This window comes from Borostomias antarcticus, assembly GCF_949987555.1.
Source record: "Borostomias antarcticus genome assembly, chromosome: 8".
In the NCBI taxonomy this organism is placed as follows: domain Eukaryota; kingdom Metazoa; phylum Chordata; class Actinopteri; order Stomiiformes; family Stomiidae; genus Borostomias; species Borostomias antarcticus.
In genome coordinates, this window is record NC_140241.1 from 5,287,565 (window position 1) to 5,306,460 (window position 18,896).

At 46.9% G+C, this 18,896-nt stretch overlaps 1 protein-coding gene across 1 annotated transcript in view; it reads right to left on the reverse strand.

Annotated features, from left to right (window-relative positions):
* The window catches only part of LOC311312184 (dynein axonemal heavy chain 11), a gene marked incomplete at both ends in the record, with an annotated part of 38,006 nt that extends 19,817 nt beyond the window's left edge, over window positions 1-18,189 (reverse strand). The window contains 44 exons of the mRNA XM_084442054.1: window positions 146-350; window positions 943-1,116; window positions 1,547-1,678; window positions 1,836-1,986; window positions 2,081-2,229; window positions 2,456-2,583; window positions 3,277-3,409; window positions 3,512-3,589; window positions 4,131-4,325; window positions 4,409-4,501; window positions 4,575-4,713; window positions 4,816-4,932; window positions 5,324-5,469; window positions 5,611-5,767; window positions 5,938-6,098; window positions 6,255-6,386; window positions 7,272-7,505; window positions 7,709-7,855; window positions 8,261-8,387; window positions 8,475-8,566; window positions 8,655-8,879; window positions 9,589-9,711; window positions 9,809-9,931; window positions 10,067-10,225; window positions 10,359-10,442; window positions 10,664-10,822; window positions 11,745-11,831; window positions 11,951-12,067; window positions 12,232-12,454; window positions 12,562-12,731; window positions 12,830-13,084; window positions 13,183-13,515; window positions 13,614-14,009; window positions 14,105-14,209; window positions 14,303-14,498; window positions 14,649-14,899; window positions 14,998-15,114; window positions 15,639-15,806; window positions 15,935-16,156; window positions 16,558-16,769; window positions 16,869-16,968; window positions 17,069-17,279; window positions 17,389-17,585; window positions 18,133-18,189. Of these exons, the coding sequence (XP_084298180.1) occupies window positions 146-350; window positions 943-1,116; window positions 1,547-1,678; window positions 1,836-1,986; window positions 2,081-2,229; window positions 2,456-2,583; window positions 3,277-3,409; window positions 3,512-3,589; window positions 4,131-4,325; window positions 4,409-4,501; window positions 4,575-4,713; window positions 4,816-4,932; window positions 5,324-5,469; window positions 5,611-5,767; window positions 5,938-6,098; window positions 6,255-6,386; window positions 7,272-7,505; window positions 7,709-7,855; window positions 8,261-8,387; window positions 8,475-8,566; window positions 8,655-8,879; window positions 9,589-9,711; window positions 9,809-9,931; window positions 10,067-10,225; window positions 10,359-10,442; window positions 10,664-10,822; window positions 11,745-11,831; window positions 11,951-12,067; window positions 12,232-12,454; window positions 12,562-12,731; window positions 12,830-13,084; window positions 13,183-13,515; window positions 13,614-14,009; window positions 14,105-14,209; window positions 14,303-14,498; window positions 14,649-14,899; window positions 14,998-15,114; window positions 15,639-15,806; window positions 15,935-16,156; window positions 16,558-16,769; window positions 16,869-16,968; window positions 17,069-17,279; window positions 17,389-17,585; window positions 18,133-18,189 (7,180 nt within the window). The remainder of the gene's footprint in view (window positions 1-145; window positions 351-942; window positions 1,117-1,546; window positions 1,679-1,835; window positions 1,987-2,080; window positions 2,230-2,455; window positions 2,584-3,276; window positions 3,410-3,511; window positions 3,590-4,130; window positions 4,326-4,408; window positions 4,502-4,574; window positions 4,714-4,815; window positions 4,933-5,323; window positions 5,470-5,610; window positions 5,768-5,937; window positions 6,099-6,254; window positions 6,387-7,271; window positions 7,506-7,708; window positions 7,856-8,260; window positions 8,388-8,474; window positions 8,567-8,654; window positions 8,880-9,588; window positions 9,712-9,808; window positions 9,932-10,066; window positions 10,226-10,358; window positions 10,443-10,663; window positions 10,823-11,744; window positions 11,832-11,950; window positions 12,068-12,231; window positions 12,455-12,561; window positions 12,732-12,829; window positions 13,085-13,182; window positions 13,516-13,613; window positions 14,010-14,104; window positions 14,210-14,302; window positions 14,499-14,648; window positions 14,900-14,997; window positions 15,115-15,638; window positions 15,807-15,934; window positions 16,157-16,557; window positions 16,770-16,868; window positions 16,969-17,068; window positions 17,280-17,388; window positions 17,586-18,132) is intronic.
* Window positions 18,190-18,896: the final 707 nt, after the last annotated feature.

Consider the following 18,896-nt stretch of genomic DNA (forward strand, 5'->3'; position numbering starts at 1 on the left):
TACAGTTCCTCTCTCCTTTTCTCGTAATATTACCAGCAGATGGTGCTCCTGTTTTGATCATGTCAGTGAATATACAACTGTACTGTACCATACAACGTACAACATTCTCACACACACACACACACACACACGCACACACACTCACTCTGCAGCATAAGGGATGTGGTGTAGTAGTTGAAAGGCACTTTGGTGGTCACGTAGCCGTCTGGAAGACCGTCCAGCTTGTCCCTGACCAGAGCGGTCTTCCCCACTCCCGCGTTGCCCACCAGCATCAGGGGCCGCCCCCTCGCCAGCAACAGATCCACGAAGTACCCCAGGCGCACCGTCTCCGCCGTGTGGACCAGAACGGCCTGCAGTCATGGAAACAGGGAGAGAGAGAGAGTGTGGAAACACGCTCCGCTATTATTGCTCGCGCCGAATGGGATTTATTGACAGACGCGTGTTCAGTGAATTGTTCATAATTTATAATTTCTTATATTTTCCTCTGTACACTGCCACTACTCTGTCATAACAGCATCATTAGCTTGGAACAAAACCCCGCTAATTACGGCTCAGCACGAGTCTTTGGAGCTGCAGCAGCTGTAGGGAGGAGCCTGAGGAGAGACAATGGCGCGTGGGTGAGAGTCAGTCTTGGTTCTGTTGCCTTTACCCCCACACACTCTGGTATGTGGCGCACTAGACGGTAATCAGACACGGTGGCATGTCTGTCTTACTTTCCGGGACCCCCATCGTGACCTCATGAAGAGTGGCTCTGCCCCTTCCAATTATGGTCACTGAAGCGTTCGCACATTTTTAATATGACCGCATCATTGTTCATTTCTTGCAATTGTTTTCAAAAGAACGCCGCTTCCTACAACAGTGTATTTTAAGGCACTTTATAAAAGTTGTTACTCCCCCCTACCCCCCCCCCCCCACAAACAGAAATAATTGTGGTGTTCTCACCTGTAGTGGAGAGTCGGGCTCCATGTGGAAGGGTGGCACTTTGTCACTCCAGGACAGGAAGCGCCTGGACACAGGGTCCAGGTAGAAGTCGAACACAGTGCCCTGGGCTGGCAGCTTCACCGTCTTCATCTCCTTGGTCCACCACTGGCTGAACTCAGCCCGGTAGTCAGAAAGCTGCAGAATCAGAGCCAGACACCGACATGGAACGGGTTTGACAGTCTACTTGACAACTCTGCACCAGAACAATGCATCTGACACATCTACAGTAACAACATAATATCATTATACCACTTTTACCCCGATGAAGGCTCTAAGCTGAAACGCGTAGGTCCAGTTTTCTACCTTTGTAGCCATGCCATAATAAAGGCTTTTTAACTTTCAATATATAACAGAGTTGCCTTGGATTTTTCACGTTTTTTATCCTGCATTCCACTCTCACACTCCCCATTTTTGTGTATGTGCAAGGACTCACTTGAACCTGTTTAGCTTCTATGAATGCACCCTTACCAAAGAGCACCTGTTTTACCAATTTTACTTAAAGGAGCAGCGCTCCTTCTTCTTTCTTTCATTCAACCTAAAATCATGTTGGAGATCATCATCATACCTGATCTTGATACAGAGCCCCACCAAAGGCCCAGATGCAAGCGAAGGTGAAGTACGTCTCGTAAAGTTCGCGTGGAGAGTCGGAGGGAATGTTCTCTGGTGTTAGAAGACAGTCCAGCAATGCACATAGGGTCTACAGCCAAGGAGATAATACAGAGGTCATTATCGGTGTGTGTGTGTGTGTGTGTGTGTGTGTGTGTGTGTGTGTGTGTGTGTGTGTGTGCGTGCGTGTGTGTGTGTGTGTGTGTGTGCGTGTGTGTGTGTGTATCAGGGAGAGAGCGAGGGAGTACCTGGATCATCGTGCTCTCAGGGATGGGAGTGATGGTCTTGAAGGTGCTCCTCATCTGTTCGAGGCAGCGAGGAACGTACTTATCAAACAGAATGGTGAGGTGGGCTCTTTCTGTCTGACCGGCCCTCGTGTCAATCCAGCTGGCGACATACCTGCGACAGGAGGCAAAAAACATTCTCGCGTCGTAAAACTGTGTCGCGAATGTGTTCCCGGAGTATGTTTCCTCCGAGGACGAGTGCTACTCACGGGTTCCAGCCCAGGTCCTGGGGGTTGACGTAGAGGATCCCCGCCCGGGACACGGTGGCAGGCGTGGCGGTCCTCAGATGGCTGATCTCAAACACCAGCCTCATAGAGGGGGTGAGAGGCACCCGCTCGTTGCTGGCTAGAGTCAGCACCTGAGGCACACACAAAGGGGGATATCACACACCGGAACCCTGACATGAAGGGCCAAATCACAGCAATGAGCAGCGGTTCCATGATAGAACTTTTCCCATGATCCCCACTGTTGCGGTACAGAATTATCGCTTAGAGAGACAGCACCGAGAGAGAATCTATCTCTGACAAGAGCAACTGCCAGGCACATGCTGTACATTAGTGTATGAGGGAACAGGAGGGAGGTACCTTGTTGTCGTCCATCACCGTGTTGAGAGATTCAATCCACATCGGATCAATGTCTCCATCCAACACAATCCACTTAGGGCCCAGGTGTGAGGTGTTTGCTTGCTCTCGCATCAACGACGACAGCAGACCTGACACGTGGAGAAGATGTGCCTGTTACCATTGTTATCCTGTCGAGTATTACCTCCGCCACGGCCACTGTGAAGTTTTTGGTGCCGTGTATTTGTTTATTTATTAAAGGTTGGTTGGATTGTTAGCAGGATTACGCAAAAACTACCAGACCGATTTTCATGAAACTTGGTGGAGGGGTGTAGGATGGGCCAACTTAGAACCCATTACATTTTGGAGTGGATCCGAATCACAGGGGAAGATTGACGAACTAAAACAACAATTTGAGTGAAGCCAGCTCTCCATGTGGGGGTGCTAGAGACAGTGTTTGGACTGGGGTGTGTGTGGGTGAGCCCGCATTACACCTGAGGGGGCGCCACGGCTGCCCATTCACCTCAATTCACTTTGGCTCAGGAACGAAAAATCTACCACCATTCATTGTCAATGGGGGGGATTGAGGCGGCCATATCTTGACGTGGGAAGATCACAGTGACATAGGGTTTGGACTGGCATAAAGCTCTCGACCTATCAAATGCATCAATACCAAACATGTCCTGCTCGCACGCACGTGTGTGCACACACAGAGACGCAAAATGCATTCATGGGTGGAGGTCTGTTCTCTGCGAACACCATTTATAGTGTCTAACTAGTATGCCTGTAGATACCTTTTCTCACAGAGAGTCAGCTATTCAGTCCATTTCTAATTCCTTGCTTACCGTCTTTCCATTCTCGGGTTGCAGGATGGATGAAGCCAAAAAGCTCATCTGTGTCCACTGCCTTTGGGTTCAAATCATTCCAGACAGGCTTCCTCTTCAGGTTAAAGTAGCTTTTATTGAGCGTCCTCAATATCTGTCAAAAGCAGAGAGGTTCCACGTCGGTTTGATTTTGGTGACGGACTTTGACATGTCAAATGAAATTTCTTCAGCCCGAGTGTAGAGGATCTTTACCTACCTCACTCTTCCCTGTCCCAGCGTTTCCCACCACAAAGATAGAATGACGCACGGCCATGAGCTCCTCCAGCTGAACCACCTGACACCAACAACAAGATGGAGACTCACAGCCTCACTAATAAACAGCACTAATTCAGACTCACAGCCTCACTAATAAACAGCACTAATTCAGACTCACAGCCTCACTAATAAACAGCACTAATTCAGACTCACAGCCTCACTAATAAACAGCACTAATTCAGACTCACAGCCTCACTAATAAACAGCACTAATTCCTTAAAGGTGCTCAGTTCGATTTTTTTCGGCCACTAGATGGGGCAGTGGTGTCCCAGATATAAACAAGTGAGCGTTTTCACTCCATAGGTGCCGTTCAGGGGGTGGGGCTCAGCGCCCGGCCGGCTTCGCTCATAATAAAAATAAATTCTGCATTTGCTCCACAGGCACTACACCGTTGGCTATATTTTCTGTACAGATAGTTACTGTATGACTCCCCTGGACCTATTTATTGCATATATTGGATTTTTTTTTTTTTTTACAAAAAGTGCAGTAAATCGAACAGAGCGTCTTTAATGAATGGGTCTCGCCATCTTCCTTTTCTGCACGTTGCAACTCTAACTGACCTTGAGGATGAAATTCTCCTCAGGCTGGAGTCTCAGCTCCAGGGTGGCCTGCCGGACTGCCTGTTCAAAATCAGGGTCCCTCTTCCTCTGCACCTCCAGGCCTGGGAACAGGTCCCCCAGCAGCCCCATGAAGATAGCCACATCCTCGGTCACTATCTTGGGCATGTTGAAGTCCCTCAGAGCTCGCATCAGCACCTAGGAACACGGCTGTTTAGTGAAAGTCCCTTTCGTTCCGCACGTCGGACATGCAGTCCGTCACGTATGGTCCGGTAAGTCACCTGATCCTCTGGTCTCGTCTTGTCCCCTCTTTTCAGGGCACCCGCCACCACCAAGACAGACTTGACGGCACGCAAACCCCAATCATAATGGTCCTAAGACACAGGGAGGTGGTTAGGAGGACTGTCAAAATCAACACTTTCTTAAGAGCTTTCTGAGACTTGTCACCTGTTTGGAGAGCAGTTCCCTGCAGAGCGTGTAGAGAGTGATGAACTTCCTGGCCAGGAGCTTGGCACCGAGGAAGCCCTCTGCCACCAGCATGATCTCACAGATGAGCTCGATGTCAGGCACCACCATAGCACAGGGTCTGGAAACAGGTCACACGCAATCAGCAGGGCTGAGAGACGGTGGACAGACTATAGAGTTAGATGGGGGACATGGGAACATTGGGGCTATACCGTACGCCCACCTGAAGAGGGCCTTGAGGTTTTCGGGAAGCTCCGTCCTGCCTGCGTAGCCGGGGTTCATGGTGATGAAGATCCCCACAGAGGGTTTCAAGGCGATGTCCTCCTCCAGGAACAGGAACCTGAGAGATTGCAGGAATGCAGTGATGAGGGACAGTATACGCTGAGAATGATTATGATCCAAGTACTGTATATGTACAACTGTTAGGGCTGTCCAAGTTAACCTTAATAATGCATGAATACATTTGCTTATTTATTTATTTATTTATGTATCCGTTTATTCATTCATTCATTCATTCATTCATTCATTCATTCATTCATTCATTCATTCATTCATTCATGTATTTATTTATTTATTTACCGCTGATAATAATATAGTTACTCTAGTTCCCAATTCCCTGAATCGGTATTGGTTGAGCTGTTAATAAAAACCCTTGAGCTGAGATAACTGTGGATCACAGAAAACTGTTCTTTTGTGTTTCCAAATCCAGAAAGTCGTGTTCACATCCTCACCTCTTCCTCTTATTGCGAATGGCGTCCTGTACGGTTTTGACCTGCACGGCCACCACTGACAGGACCTCCACGGCGATGCGGTTGAACTCGTCGAAGCAGCCCCACGCTCCGGTCTGGGCCAGGCCTTTGTAGATGTTGCCGACGGACTGAAGGTGACAAGCGGTGAGGTGACAAGCGGTGACTGTGAACCTTCGGCTCGGTGTTATCTGCGACTGTCGGTGACGGGTGACTGTCCTCCAGAACGACAGTCCAGCACCGCCAGGGGGGCTCTCTCTCCATATGCTTACCTTGTAGTCCATCTGTTCGGAGCAGTTGAAGACGTACACCATGACGCCCAGCGCCCTTCCCAGGTCCTTGGTGGTCTCGGTCTTGCCCGTGCCAGCAGGGCCCGCTGGGGCACCGCTCATGGTCAGGTGTAGAGACTGGGTCAGGGTGATGTAGCACCTGGACACGCCCACATGAATAACAGCAACAACAACGACACGGAGAGGGAGGAGACGACAAAAAATTAGTCTTTCATGCCCGAACGCCAAGTGAGGTGATTGGACGGGAGGATCTGGGAGATTAGGCTGAGAGTTGACAGAGCGGGCTGAGGTCAGGGGGGTGTGGCCTACCTGTCGGTGAGGGGGGTGATGACGAGGCGCGGCGTGTTCCCCAGGTACTCATAGGAGTAAAGGAACTGAGCGTCACAGATGTTAGCGAAACAGTGTCTCTCACCCTCGTCCCAGCGATGCCTGAGCTGAGACAGCCACAGGAAGGCCTGCGCCGTGGTCACCTTTCCAAGACCGATCACAAACACACAAGACATTAGATTTCAGCAGCTACTTGTGATATCCATCTTTGAACATCTCATCCTTTGGGACTGACGACTAGTTTTGTCTTGATTATTGTGGGTCGTAGGGTTGCTGTCATTTCCAACAGCTGTCTTCACCTTCTGAGCAATGAGCTTGGCTACGACATCTCTGGCATGGACGTCTACGGTGCAGATGGTCATGATCTTCTGCCTGTCTCCTGGACTCAGCTCCCCCAGCAGCATGGTGATCAGACAGTTGAGCTGGGAGATCTGGAGAGGGAAGACGCCGATTTAAGATCAACCCTGAATGAACATGTCTGATATTTACAATCGTTATGTCAATTTGAATTTCAGGGCGAAGTGGCTGCATGGGTTACTGATGGCTATACTATTAACATGGTATCTTGTTTTTCGGCCGAGAGAACACTGGCTTTTACAAATCAAGGTCATATATTTTGGTCTCCAGGCAAAATAAGCATGTCTCATTAATCAAAGTGCTTGAGGTAAATGAGTGTGTGTGTGTGTGTGTGTGTGTGTGTGTGTGTGTGTGTGTGTGTGTGTGTGTGTGTGTGTGTGTGTGTGTGTGTGTGTGTGGTGGGGGGGGTGCATTGTATATAAAGAGAGTAGTGTATTCTGCATCCATGTAACTGTAAAGCAAATGAGAAGTAATCTCGGCTTCCTCTTTTGTGTAAAACACAGAGGGAAGCTTGCATTTATCACCAGTTGTGCATGACAGGAGATCCAATCAGTACAGTCCCGCGTAGGTTGAGGGGAAAGAGGGAGATTATTCAAAAAGCGGCCAAGGGCACGCTAACCTTAAGTACTCCTGATGAAACTGACAGCCCTGATAATGTCCAACTGTGAGCGCAGCCTCTCAACACGGCAGCACACGTACCCTCCTCAACACAGGTCCCAGGCACCAGGGTGAGATAATAGAACAGGTGTCCGCGCTCTGACAGCTGTCCCTACCTCCACTACAGGTGGATGGGATAATTCCTCTATGTGGTAATACTCGAGTTGGAATAATAACTAGGTCCGCATAACCCCCCGTGCTAGGCTTTTTTGATTGATCTCTGTAATTTCTACATCTGCAGTTTGACGGCTGTCGCGTCGTTATAAAAAAAATGGCGTTGTTTTAAAAAAATTGTATTTCACCTGTTTCTTATTGTAGTCCTTGAGTGCCGACTCAAAGCCCTCCTCTAGTCTTTGGAACACCAGTGCCATGTCGTTGCTCCACCAGATCTGAGAGCTGGTTAGGGCCACCTGGGCAGGGAAGTCCAGAACCCACTGCTCCCTGGACCTGTCCTCGTACACGGACACGGCGTCCCACAGATGGGACCTCACACACTCCCTCATGGCGGTCTCCAGGCGGGTCAGCCACGCCTCCACCTGCCGCATAACAGCTGGCGTTTCATTACACAATAGTACAGTTTGGTCTCGCGGTACATGGTCATTACATTACATTACACTGCAGTCATTTAGCAGATGCTTTTACTTGAGGTGGTTGAACACCAGGTGAGCTGCAGCTGGTCAAAACTATGACAAAGTGTATTCATGCTATGATTTATCGGAACATCAAAAGGTCATCTTACCGGACCAACGCAGCCGCAGTGAGTTTGGAAAGGAACATATTCCCCCTCCTTGCTGTACATTCCTACTGTGACGTTGTCAGACTCCTGTCCTCCGGTGAACTCGAGGTCTGCCATGTTATCAAATAATTTCGAGAGGTGGCACGTAACCTGTGAGACACAAGACATCACATTAAAGCTCCAGCGTGAATGGACAAAATGAGGCCAGGAGAATCATGCAGTGGTATTATTACATTACATCACATTACATTACAGTCATTTAGCTGATGCTTTTATCCAAAGTGACTTAGAATAATTGCATTTAACGTAGGAAAAGCCAATGTACTACCACTTGCCAGAACTCACAAATGCATCTCTTTTCTAAAACAAGTGACTAAGAGCATAATCTAGTGCTGAAGACATAGCAAACTAATACTATAGGTGCTTAAGAGCAGAGCATAGCGGTCGGGAGGGGGTATAGGGTTTGACCATGGCTTGGAGGTAGGAGGGGCTGTTCCTTTCATTGCCCTGTAGGCTAGTACCAGAGTTTTATTATATTTGAGAATCCTCGCGCACCTCTTTGGGATGGCTCCCTTTGGAGAGGATGTCTAGTAGGTCTGCTGACGAGACGAAGTAGAAGCGAGGAAAGGCAAGTCTTTTTGTCTCCAGGTATTCAGCTAGAGCCTTTTCACACAGGGCCAATCTGTAAAAGATGAAGGTAGAACTTATGTTTTAACAGATGAATGATAATGTTAATAGAGTAAATAAATCAAAACGGATAAATATGAACCTCTTTTGAAGATCCTCTATCTTCTCCAATAGAAGGGGTTTGTTGGTGGCCTCAATGACATTTTTTGTTTTGGCGCTATCCAACATCAGTTCCTAGAAGGATATACACTCCACATAAAGCAAATGTGTGACGCTATGTAAATGGAATGTGACTTCAGGTCACTGCGGAGGTGGGGAGTACCTGGAAGTCGTCGTCGATGGCCTGGAACCTGCGTGCGTCGTCGGGCAGCTGGTGGCGGATGTCCTCGGAGCCGATGAAGATGCTCTCCAGGTGGGCCCAGGTCCTCTGGACCTCCAGCCAGACCAGCAGCACCGAGTCAGCGGCCATCAGCCGGCCCTGCAGACGCGACACCTGGGACAGGAAGTGCTCCACGTGCTTGCTCTGGGAGATGCCCTGGAGCTGCACCTGAGGGACCGGGACACGGGGACAGTTGTGGAGGACTTACGTACTGTAGTGGCTTTAACCCATCATGGAGGGAGCTTTGGATGCAAATGTTGAACATAAAAGAAAGCTAATTCCTAGTACAGTAGGTTGAAAAAATACAATGGAAATAAACAGACTATGATTCTGATTAATTTAAAATATCTATTTTGGTGGTTTTAATGTTCTATTTCACACATTTCACAATGTTTCTGACTGCAACCCCTGCTTTCTGTTTTTAACACTTTCTAGCCGAATTTAAAAAGACACTGAAGTGAATCACTATGGGAACCGGCGGTTTCCTTTTAGAACGGGTGAGGGTGATGGTCTGTTTACAGTGAGGGGGGATCTCTAATTGCTGTGTGTAGCCCCCTGCACATGAGCTACACACTAACAAAGACCCCTCTCCCAGGGCACTCATAAATCAGACCACTCAATAGGAGCTGCATGAAAGAAGCTCCCTACTCCCATCTCTGGAGAGAGACAGGCAGGCAGACCACCCCCCCAGGCAGGCAGACCACCCCCCCAGTGCAATCTCATCTCCACTCAACACTGTGACACAGTGACACAACACAGCAACAATAATACTATAACATTAGCACCACAACTATACAACTGACACTACAAATGTAATACATTGACGTTGATAATTTTTTTAAAATAACTTATTACACAAAGCACATTTGAAATTCACCTGATGATCCTCTAGGGTTTCTATTAGTTCGGCCTCGCATTTCAGTAGAGGAACCAACGTTCGATAGTGAATCTCGTATGAAAACTCCATCTTTGCCCAAGTCTGACTGATCTCAGTTAAAACCTGTGAAAAAAATGAAAAAGAATAAGACATAGCAAATTGCCATTGAATATAGCAGATCCTGTTAAGCGCATAATGAATAGAAACCGAACGGTCGAACCTTCTCTGTGGCCATCTCTTTCACTGCCTTGTCCACAATGTTGCGAACTTCCTCTTCAAACAAATGGAGCTGTAGTGCCAAGAGGTCTTCCAGGGTAGTCTTCTCTGTCATAGTGAAGTCAACCTACATGGAAGAAGTAGCTTGTGGTTCATAAAGCAGATTTATACACACCCAGGATACGGGCCAGAAACACTCATCACATCTTATTTTACCGTAGATGTACACCGCTATAAGAGTTCTGCTTGCTTATTCATTCACCTTGGTGGTTCTGATGAGCTGCGCCCAGTGGCGCTCTCGTATGGCCTGGTTCTGCAGCTCACCGACAGCCCTCAGCGACGTCAAAAGGTTCCTCACATAGAGGTCTAACCCAGAATACACATCCCACACGCGGGCCTCTTTGTCCAGCTTGTGCATGTCCTACACAGCCAGAAGGTAGGTAAACACATTATTACCCCAGCTATCAGGACATCTGTTCCAAGCACTGCCTGGGTGTATTATGCAAGACAGCAGAGGCCATAGTGGCGGTGATGTGTTAGCTAGGTGACCTCACCTTGGCAAACCTCCTCAATTCTGCATCCATCTGGTCAACGTTTATCTCCTTCCATTTGGTCATTGTCCAGTCCTCCACACTGCACTGCATAGATAAAGATGCACCGGCAGAAGTGAATGGGTTGAGGATGCTAAATTAGGACATTCGGAGGCTGCAAGGCTACACGGTTGTTCACAGAGGCAAGGGTAGGCTCTGAGAAGGGCTGGTTAATGTTAATAAGCAGGCGGTCAATGCCCTTTCCAGTCCTTCTACTGTAGTGACATTGCCAGGGCTACTAGTATCCCAGTACCAGTTGGATTGCTTACCTGCACGTACACAACAATGTCCCAGAGCTCCTTCAGGACGGTCATTTCCCTTCGGCAGAGTTTGAGGTCTCGGTAGTCAGGGATAGTTACTTCAAACAGGTTGGTGGACTCCTGCAGCTCGACTATCTCTCTCTCTAGGGCGCGGATCTCTTTTTCGGACTAGAAAACAGCATGGAATCAGTCACCAGGACTACACAGTAGCCCCCCCCCCGGTTCCCCCACAGTTGAAAAACATTGCACTAAAGCGCCGTCTTGAGTGGTGAAAACAAGAGGATGTGCCCTATTGGCTGCCCTTCACATGGGAAAACAGCAAGAAAATTCAATTATGTGTCTTAATGAGTGCTCTGTTAGTGGATACAATGTGATGGTGCCCTTCCAATGGTCTGAACTTGACCTTCCCTATGGGTGCCCTTCCAATGGAAAGGGGAGCTGTTATGAAGTGCCCTCTTAGATGCCCTTCCAAGAGAGAAAACATGAAGTGCCCTTGCAATGAATAGAAAAAAATTCCAATGAAGAAAATGAGATGCAGTTGTCCGCAGTCTCCCTTACTAGGACAGGCTTCCCCAAAGTGGGTGCCATGACGACAGTCTAGGGGTGCCGCCAAATAGACAAAGCCCGCTTACATTCAAAACACATTGTATGGCCATTAGCAACTATCTTTATGTTTTTGCAAGGGGACGATGATAACATTTTGATGTTTCTCCACCCGCACTGTCCCTATTTTTTCCAATGTATCATTTAGGTTAGGTTAGAGTACAGTAAGTTAGGATAACTGTATTTGAAAGTAAAATACAAAATAAATGGTTGCGAACGATGAAACAATAAAGTTAAAATACTCATTCCCATTGTTAAAAACATACTATTCCACCATTATGTTTTCAGTTTTAGACACACCCCTTCCCGAATGTTCAGATGGCAGAGAGTGCTTAATGCAGTCTGAGCTGTAACCCTGCATCCTACTGCTGTGTGTATACACATGGGGCCTCATGTCGAGCAGTAGGGGCCCTTTTTGTATTTTCGCCCCTGCCCTTCAAGCAGCCTCAGTCTAAACACAAAAAATATTAAACATTGGAACACCCACTTTTTCCAGACGTCTGTATGGGTCCCCAGCGTTGTAACTGAAGGGTGCTTCCGTTCTGAACCTCTCTCTGAATTTGCTCTGCTTCATCTGTGGAATGACATGCAAAAGGTCTGCCTCTCTTTCACACATAGGGAAAGATTCTGATCAAATACTGTAGGCAAAGTCTAAGAAATGTCTGATGAGTAAAAAAAACACTGCTCCCTCACCTCAAAAGCCATGCACCACTGCCGTATAACAGACACTTCTGCATTCTGCAGGGGTTCCACCTCATGCCTTACTGACAAAGCCAGCTTCTTGGCACCACTCCATTTTTCCGGCAGCTCCTGAAAAGACAGACGTTTTAACGTTCAAGTAGTGTTGAGCCAATTCCTGACCATGTCCATTATTGATATTAAAAAATACTTCCGCTGTAGACGATCAAAATGCTTTCTTTAAGTTACATTCGCAAATCGACTTGGATACGCCAACGGGTTTTCCAGCTCCTCACCTCCAGCTGGGAGTAGATGTGGTCTGGCATGGTCTCTCCATAGCTCTCCAGCAGGGTGATGGTGTCCTTCAGAGGCTCAAACAACCTATCTGTGGCCACCTGTCTGTCCCTGACAGCCAGAAGGTGACCCATGACCTCCACCAAGCCGTGATGTTCGACCTTCGACCCGGGCTGCCCCAGCCCCTCCACTGTGGTTCGCACAAACTCCTCCAGCTCATTCAGACTGTGAGGGAAACGTGGGCAGTGTATCAACAGTGAGGAAAGCGTATTTATCACTTTGCCCATACTGTTTACTATCCTAAGCACAGGGCAGCGACCTTCGACATTTACCTGTCGGTGACGTATGTCACGAGATGTTCCTTGAACAACCAGCTCCACTTCTTAACGATGTTCAGAAGACTGTTCTTGAATAACTTGATATCCACTCGAAACCATCCCCCAAACACTTTGAAGTCCTCGCGCTTGCTGATCTGTGTATAAAGGTCCTCGTAATAGTCGATCTGTAGAAAAAGCAAGCAGTGTGCATCAAATAAAATTGCATGAGGAAAACCTCTAAAAAATTATGAGATTTGCCAAAGGAATGTCAGCACAGGTCCACCTGTTCTCTGAACATCTCGAGAGTGGGCGGGCTCTGTGGGAAGGCGTCGTCTCCATAAGCCTCCACCTCCTCAGCGGTCAGCGAGTGTCCATAGAGGAGGAACTGCCTGAGAAACTCAGCTCGGTCGTCCAGCCACAAGTGGGTGTAGCAGTCAAATGTCCTCTGGTACTCCAAAGCTTTCTTGAGGACTTCCTCCACTCGCTCCATGACTTCCTGTCTCATGTCTAAGAGATCCAGCATGTCCTCCATGTCATCCTGTCAAGTAACAATAATTGAAGAAAGAAAACATAGTCTTAGCTTATTACCACACAAAACATGTTTTACCTTAAAAATGTCTAACAAAAGCCCGTTACCTGGTAGCTCTCCATGTCCAGATGAGCTGCCACCCTCCTCACACATCCCGACGTCTTAAAGATGTCTCCGACCAGACCCTCCATCAGCTCATACAAGCCGTCCCCCGCCTCTCTCTCCAGGGAGGGCACGAAGGTCACCGCCGAGCCACTCAGAATCATGTGAGCCTCGAGCAGAGGAGCCTGGCGCGGCCCTGCCTCCATGTTCTCCACAAAGAACTCCAGAGAGCGGCTGATGGAGCTGAAGAAGCCCTCAACCACCGTCTCGTCCACGTACTCCAGGTAGGACTGCCACGACTCTGAAGAGGGCTCAGCGTGAAACAGGGACATGTTCTCCTAGTAAAGCAAGGAGGTTCACAAATCAACGGTTAGGACAACATCACAACTGACTGATTTATCCAGTCTAGCTCTTATGCACTGGTAGAATATACTACCTGTATCAGTTTGTGGATGGTGTGTCCATCCCGCTGCATGGAGCTGTATCTCTTGCTCACACGGTCACTTCTGTCCTCCAGCAGTAGAAGAGTATCTCTCTTGTTGTCCTTCCTACAGAACATGGCCTGCTTGTTCCAGCCTTTCATGAGCGTCTGGACAGCGTCACAGTTGTCCTTGGTTCTCTGGACTCGCTGCTGCAGGTCGTGGACCACGTCTTGAACGCTTTTGATGAAGCTCCAGCAGTCGTCGTCCTGCCACGTGAGCTCCGTCTCAGCCCTGCGCAGCTGCAGGTCCACGGACGCCATTTCGGCTCTGATGAGGGGAAACTCCACCTCCAGCACAGTCTGCTTCAGCGTGTTGTACCACTGGACCAACAACTGCAGACTGCCCATGTACTGTCAAACGAAACCGAGTGAAAAACATTAAACGCATGTATTTTGGAATTCTAGGCTAATTAGTTGTCGTTTCGGATACTCTAGCTGTTTCAAACCTTTATGAACATGTGTCTCTTCTCATACACAGCCATAGCAGCAGCCGGGATGTTGGTTTCATTGAGAGCCTGAATGTACCTCACATCTTTCAAGACTGCTACAAGCTAGGGTAAACAAAAACAGTCAATTTCAAGGAACATTATTTGGTGAATAAAAATGAAACAACTGCATTGACCTTCATTGGTAGCAGACATTACCTTAGGATCGAAGTTGACCGATATCAAGCCAGATGTATCATTTCTGTTGATGAGAGGCTTGTCCAGGTTGAACTGACAGACCTGGTCAAGGCCCCTGCACCAGTCAGAGTAGACGTCCTGCTCGTACTGGTCGAGGAGAGTGGACATCTCCATGTACATGTGGTACACCAGCTCCATCTCTGCACCCTCCATTGGCCTGAGTGGAACAAGATTGTGGATGCAGTTCTAAGGTTCTAATTGAGCTTCATTAATCCCACTCTAATGCACTATTGCAAATAAAGTCGCCATGACACATTGGCGAAATTAATAGTTGTTTGTAAGATTATTTGCAGATAATTACACTCACAGGTCAAGTACAAATCTGAAACTTTCCCAAGGGGTCTGGATTCGTTCTCTCAGCATTTTTGCCCACTTCAAGGCACCAGACATGTGAGGCATGTTCTTCGACACCATTATCACACCGTGTAACTGGGAGTTGTATAAGTGTTTGCACTTTTCCAACTCTTCTCTGTAAAGTTGAAGCAACACTTGGACGTTGGGACTGAAGATCTGCTTGATGAGTCCTCTCTCCAAAAACGGTCCGAAAATAGCCAAAAGCTTTTAATCAACAGGGGAAAACAACAACAAGTCAGTCAAAATGACAGTGGCAACATTGTCAGTTATAATTAATCATCGTGAGCATCACTTAGTGTCACCTTGAAAGCTGATTCCAATCCTGAACAATCCTTTAAGGCCAAGCAAAGAAGAGAGGCCAGTCGGCGATCAAAGTCCACAACCTTCTCTTTCAACGCCTCATAGTCATTTTTAAATTCCTTTAAAAAGTAGACAAATGTGTTTTTAACAGAAGGAATGCTAAGACCATGGAATATGGGTTGAATTGCATGTCCTTGCCCTAATAAAAGCACGTCCAGTCATTGAAATGCTTTTCATTTCTGAAATAGCATCAAAAACTTTAAAGCTAACTAATTTAAAGATGGCTGTTAGTAACAAACGTTGCTAGGTTTTGACTGGCTTAAAATATTGACTGAGTTCATATTTTATTGCCATGGGCACTTGTCCTGACATAGCCTACTGATTATTGGCCTGATAACAACCATGTCTCTCCAGCATCTTATCTCAACCGATCAAAGGCAGATTATGGGCACACATACAGTTTACAGATTTCTCAAACAGTAATGAGGGCCTAAATCAACATACCATATCTGAGTGGAGGGAAGCAACAGTACACCAGGCCTGTTGCCATAAACATACTGTTTGTCATGCAATAAGCAATTCCAATGGAGAACACCTTACACTGTATTTAGAATAATTACTCTGAAATAAGACAAAACATCACCTGAGTGTTGTAATCAAGTGGATTGTATTCACTGTCCTTAAACACTTGACAGTGCTCAAGGAACTCTCTATGCAACTGCGTGGCCTGTTCACTGTGCACTCTGCCTTTGAGTCCACCAAACTCTAGCTTCTCCAACCTCTGGAAATCCAGTATAATCTTAAACAAGTCCTGAGAAAAATAACAAGAAGAACATATCAACACAGAGACAAACATAGGCTACTTGAATCACACACATTACACAACTACACCCACAGTGAAGATGTCTTTAAGAGGGGACACAAAGATCATGACCTCACCTCTAACTGCCGGACGCGGTTCAAGAAACTGTCAAAGCGCGTGAAGACCATGGAGGAAGGAAAGTCCCAGAATGCATGTGTGGTCTGGCTGGCCAAGATGTCACGCTGAATCTGATAACGCTTTCTGAAACACGTTAAGACTCTCACCACCACCTGGACCTTCTCCAGGCCCTCCTCTGCCTCCTCTCTCAGAAGCTGCTCAGGAGCAAGGTAATCTGTGGCCTGGAGGACAGTTCAAATGACAAATTACATTTCCAAGTCCAAGTTCTGGTCTGTCCTTCTGCATGTTTTTTGTATTGCATTCTTTGGGAGGAAACCCTTGTGAACACGGGGACAAAATGCAAACTCCACACAGAGTGGCCCGGAGACCTTCTTGCTGTGAGGCGACAGTACTAGGTAGGTGTGCCGCACGTGCGCCATTTTGGTGGTCAGTGTATTGCTCAAGGACACTTAGGCACACTGCCGGAAGCTGGGATCGAACCGAGGACCTTGCGGACCTCCCCAGCCGGCCGCAATACCTCTATTTCAATACATAGCCTATAACTTGTGATGTAATATACTACAACAATACGGTATAGAAGACATACAATCATTTGACTTGGTATGATTCCCATGTGTCTCACCTGCTGGATGAGCAGATTACACAGTTCCTGCAGTAGCACCACAATGCGTGCTGGAGAGCAGTAGGACGAGCTGTGGGTCCATATGAGGAAGAGCAGGTGGAACAGTGGAGGGATGAGGGGCTGGATGTGTGGAAACTGCGCCTTCTCCAGTTGAGTTACGTGTGCACTCAGTGGCCGCAGGTGAAGCTCAACACTCTGGGCTTCTCGTAGTGCTTATTTACATTAAAAAAAAATATGAAAGTGTTTATTTCAGCCCTGCTGCAAAGTCTGTTTGCTATTTGCATCTCCCCTACTTGACCCCAAGGTCTTACCATCGAAAACATCTCCAATCAGAGTTTTGATTGTAGGATAGTAGCTGCTCTCTGCCATTTCTAAAATGTTCACCATCTTCTGGACTATAGGACTCTGAAGCTAGGATGGAGGGTGAAAAATACATTTAGTTTCATACAAATTTCATAAGGATGGCACTTCCACGCTTGATGGCACTATGACACAACAAAAAAGGACACACCTGCTGATGTATGTTGTGTATATTATCCTTCCTGTAAGTCCAGAAGTTCAGCTCTGCACTGGGCCCTGGATTCAGCCCCTGCAGAAGGAGCTCTGCAGAATCCTCCTTCAAAACCTTTTGGATCAGGTGGGTCCAACTAATGACCATAGACTCAATGGTGTGGACCACTGTCCTGTCATAGCCATTTATAAAGAAAAAAATAGGAAAATCACTTTGTGTTAGAGTGCCTCCTCAAAGACATCATGTTCTGTTGATATGAGATGGCAGCTGTTTGTGGCAACATCAGAATCAGAATTTGTGAGAGCGAGAGTATTTCTTACATTTTGAAAGTTTGACTCTGAGACCCTTCTATACTCGCTGTTGCTGTTGGAATTGGCAGGATGGTTTTCCCCAGAAAGTGGCCCAGCACAACTGATGTTTTGCACCTCATGTTCTCTGCATGCTGACTGATATCTTGAGACATCAGATTAGGCCACATCTGGTGGTTCCTCTTGTTCGACAGAAGTGGCACGCACACCTGGACAAGATTTGTATACGTTCACCAACAAGATAACTCAACATCTTATGTCCTTCATAGTTCATGTCACTACTATCAACTGTGTTAGATAGGAATTAATGAATAGAGGTCAAGAGAGAAAAATCACCTGTTGGAGTGTGTTTGACAGCTGTGGCAGTGTTGATGGAGAGACGAGCCCAAAAAGAAGTTGTTTCCTGCAGTTTTCAGTATTAATGGGCAGAGCTTTCTTCTTAAGAACATAGAATGCATTATTCTTTGGAGCAGGTGGGACCTACAGAGTAGAATTAATTAATTTAAATGTCAAATAGCCTACTTAAGCATTCGACACTATAACATTTTCGAAAATTGAGAGTGATATTTTTATCGGTCTTACCTCCTTGGAAGCAATTAGCCCACAAGTCGATGTTGAGATAAAACACGTAGTATTACTTTGTATTTCAAAGAAGCTTTTAAGAACTATCTGGTTTTCTTCTATTTGTACACACTTCTCCCATGTTTCCTGCTTCACTTGCAATATTCGACAAACTTCCCCTCCTATAAACTTTACTCTGTCGTCCTCCGAAAAAGAGGTATTTTCCTCGTCTGACGTTCCCTCTCTAGACATGTTGTAGCTTTTTAGCTCACAACTTCAGTGTCACTTTGTGCATCAGTGTATCATTTCGGAAGTAGCTTGATATTATTTGGAGGTAATTTGTAAAGTCTCCTGCACGAGCACCAAAGATTTTTCTCTGCTGTACATGTTAGGGGGCGGTGCCGCGTTCCCATGGCGACGAGCATGCTCATATGTAGGAGTTCAAAGACAACTACATGTTACAGTTACATTAGGCGTTACAGTGGAATTATGTGTTGATATGTTTTCTACTTCTATTGTTTTGCTGTATTTCTATATTTGCTGAAAATCAGGAAGCATACACATAATAAAATGAGACAACTAGGCCATTCCAGAGCAGATTCACCACAAAACTCCATTCCATAACACTATGATTTTTTTGAAAACGTGACTTTTAGACATATTCCAGGCACAAAAATAAATGGCTTGATGTAGGCTGAAGTGAGGCGAGGCAGATACTTCAGAATATTGTGGTGTGACTCAACTGGGACGCAGGGAAGGCCTACTAGCCTAGCCTACTACAAGGATGCCCTCTACAGGTTCGGTCACTAGGGCTAGCCTACTGTTTTGGGTGAGGGGATAGTTCTTCTATTGCTCAAACATTTTGCTTATTGGAACGTTTCACGTGGGAAAACAAAAGGGAGCTTTAAAATGTCTTGAAAACGTACGCTATAATTTAAAAGAAAGCAGTAGAGCAGGCA